General features: G+C 43.8%; 1 protein-coding gene across 1 annotated transcript; it reads right to left on the bottom strand.

Moving 5' to 3' along the window:
• Positions 1–403: 403 nt before the first annotated feature.
• Positions 404–874, bottom strand: LOC128732700 (protein lin-32-like). Its single transcript, XM_053826000.1, has one exon. It carries the CDS (start codon positions 872–874, stop codon positions 404–406), a length of 471 nt encoding a protein of 156 aa, XP_053681975.1.
• Between the last annotated feature and the right edge of the window lie 376 nt (positions 875–1,250).

Here is a 1,250-nt window from a genome sequence, read left to right as displayed (position 1 = left end):
TTGCACAAATATTCCTAACGAAATAATAACTGCTCAAACCGTTTTACCATTAAATATTCACTTTACAACGCACATGGCAAAAACAATAGAAGTTAATTGAACTGCTAACCCGAAAAGCTCAGTCGGTACTTTGCCATAGTCCACAACCACCTCCACCTCTCACTCTCGCGGCTAATTAGTATTGATTCGGAAATTCGGAACGTGTAAATAATCAGACAACAATAAAAGCATTCCTGATTTTTTTTGCTGACCTACCCCCAACCTTAAGATCTATTTTCTTTGGTGCTCGCTAACTTTCGCAATGCACAGCTTTTCGATCACTAACATCTAACGGCAGTGCTGATTGTTATGCTAATCTAACCTAATCTTTAGATACACTCATCCTCGTCGACTCCCACCAGAGCTACTTTAGCAGCTCGCTTAGTGCAGTGATGTAGCTCTGGGCCATTTGCAGAGTCTCGTGCTTCGATAGTTGTCGATCGCTCCCGATCGTTGGTAAATACTGCCGCAGGCGATCGAAGGCTTCATTCAACGCGTGCATCCGCTTCCGTTCCCGTGCGTTCGCTGCCAGCCGGCGTTTCCGCCGGATCACCGGTGGAATAAGTTTCCTCGTTTTGATTGGTCGTCGCGATGGCTTTGCTTCGACTCTTGTGGTACTAACAGATTGATTATAACATGGTTTTAGAACTTTTTCACAAGTCTTCACAGTAATGTTGACCGCCTTAAAATGGGACAAATTTCCAATGTACTTTAACGACGTTAGTGGAATATATTCGTCAATGCAGAAGCGATCCCTCGTCGGCGCAGGATTTGGACTAGGTGAACGTAAATCATCGCTGTAGGGTGGTGACGGAAAGAGCTGAAATTTCGACATTGTCTCTCGATCCGTGCACTTTTAAGCACTATTTCCAAACGTGAACTGACCTTTGAAATTCTATCGATTCATGGAAGTAATTTTCAGTTCAGCATTTATTCCTTAGTTTTATATTTTATTTTTTGCTTCAATAAAAAGGTCCGTTCGGCTATGAAAAGTGTAACATACGGTTGATGGAAACACCGCAGCCCATCCGATCCTTGTGTTTCCTTTGCCTTCAACCCCTGCTAGCTGTTTCGGCTGCATACATGTAGACAAGCTTCCACAAAATCATCATGTGTTTGATCGCTCACCCCTCTTCAAGTCAGAAGAGAAGGCAGTCTGATGAAACGAGACGTACATATGGAGATGTCTCACGTGGCACGCGACCAATCGG

Source organism: Sabethes cyaneus, chromosome 1 (assembly GCF_943734655.1).
Source record: "Sabethes cyaneus chromosome 1, idSabCyanKW18_F2, whole genome shotgun sequence".
Lineage (NCBI taxonomy): Eukaryota > Metazoa > Arthropoda > Insecta > Diptera > Culicidae > Sabethes > Sabethes cyaneus.
Note: the sequence above shows the minus strand (reverse complement) of the source record. Positions and strands in the feature narration are given on the sequence as shown.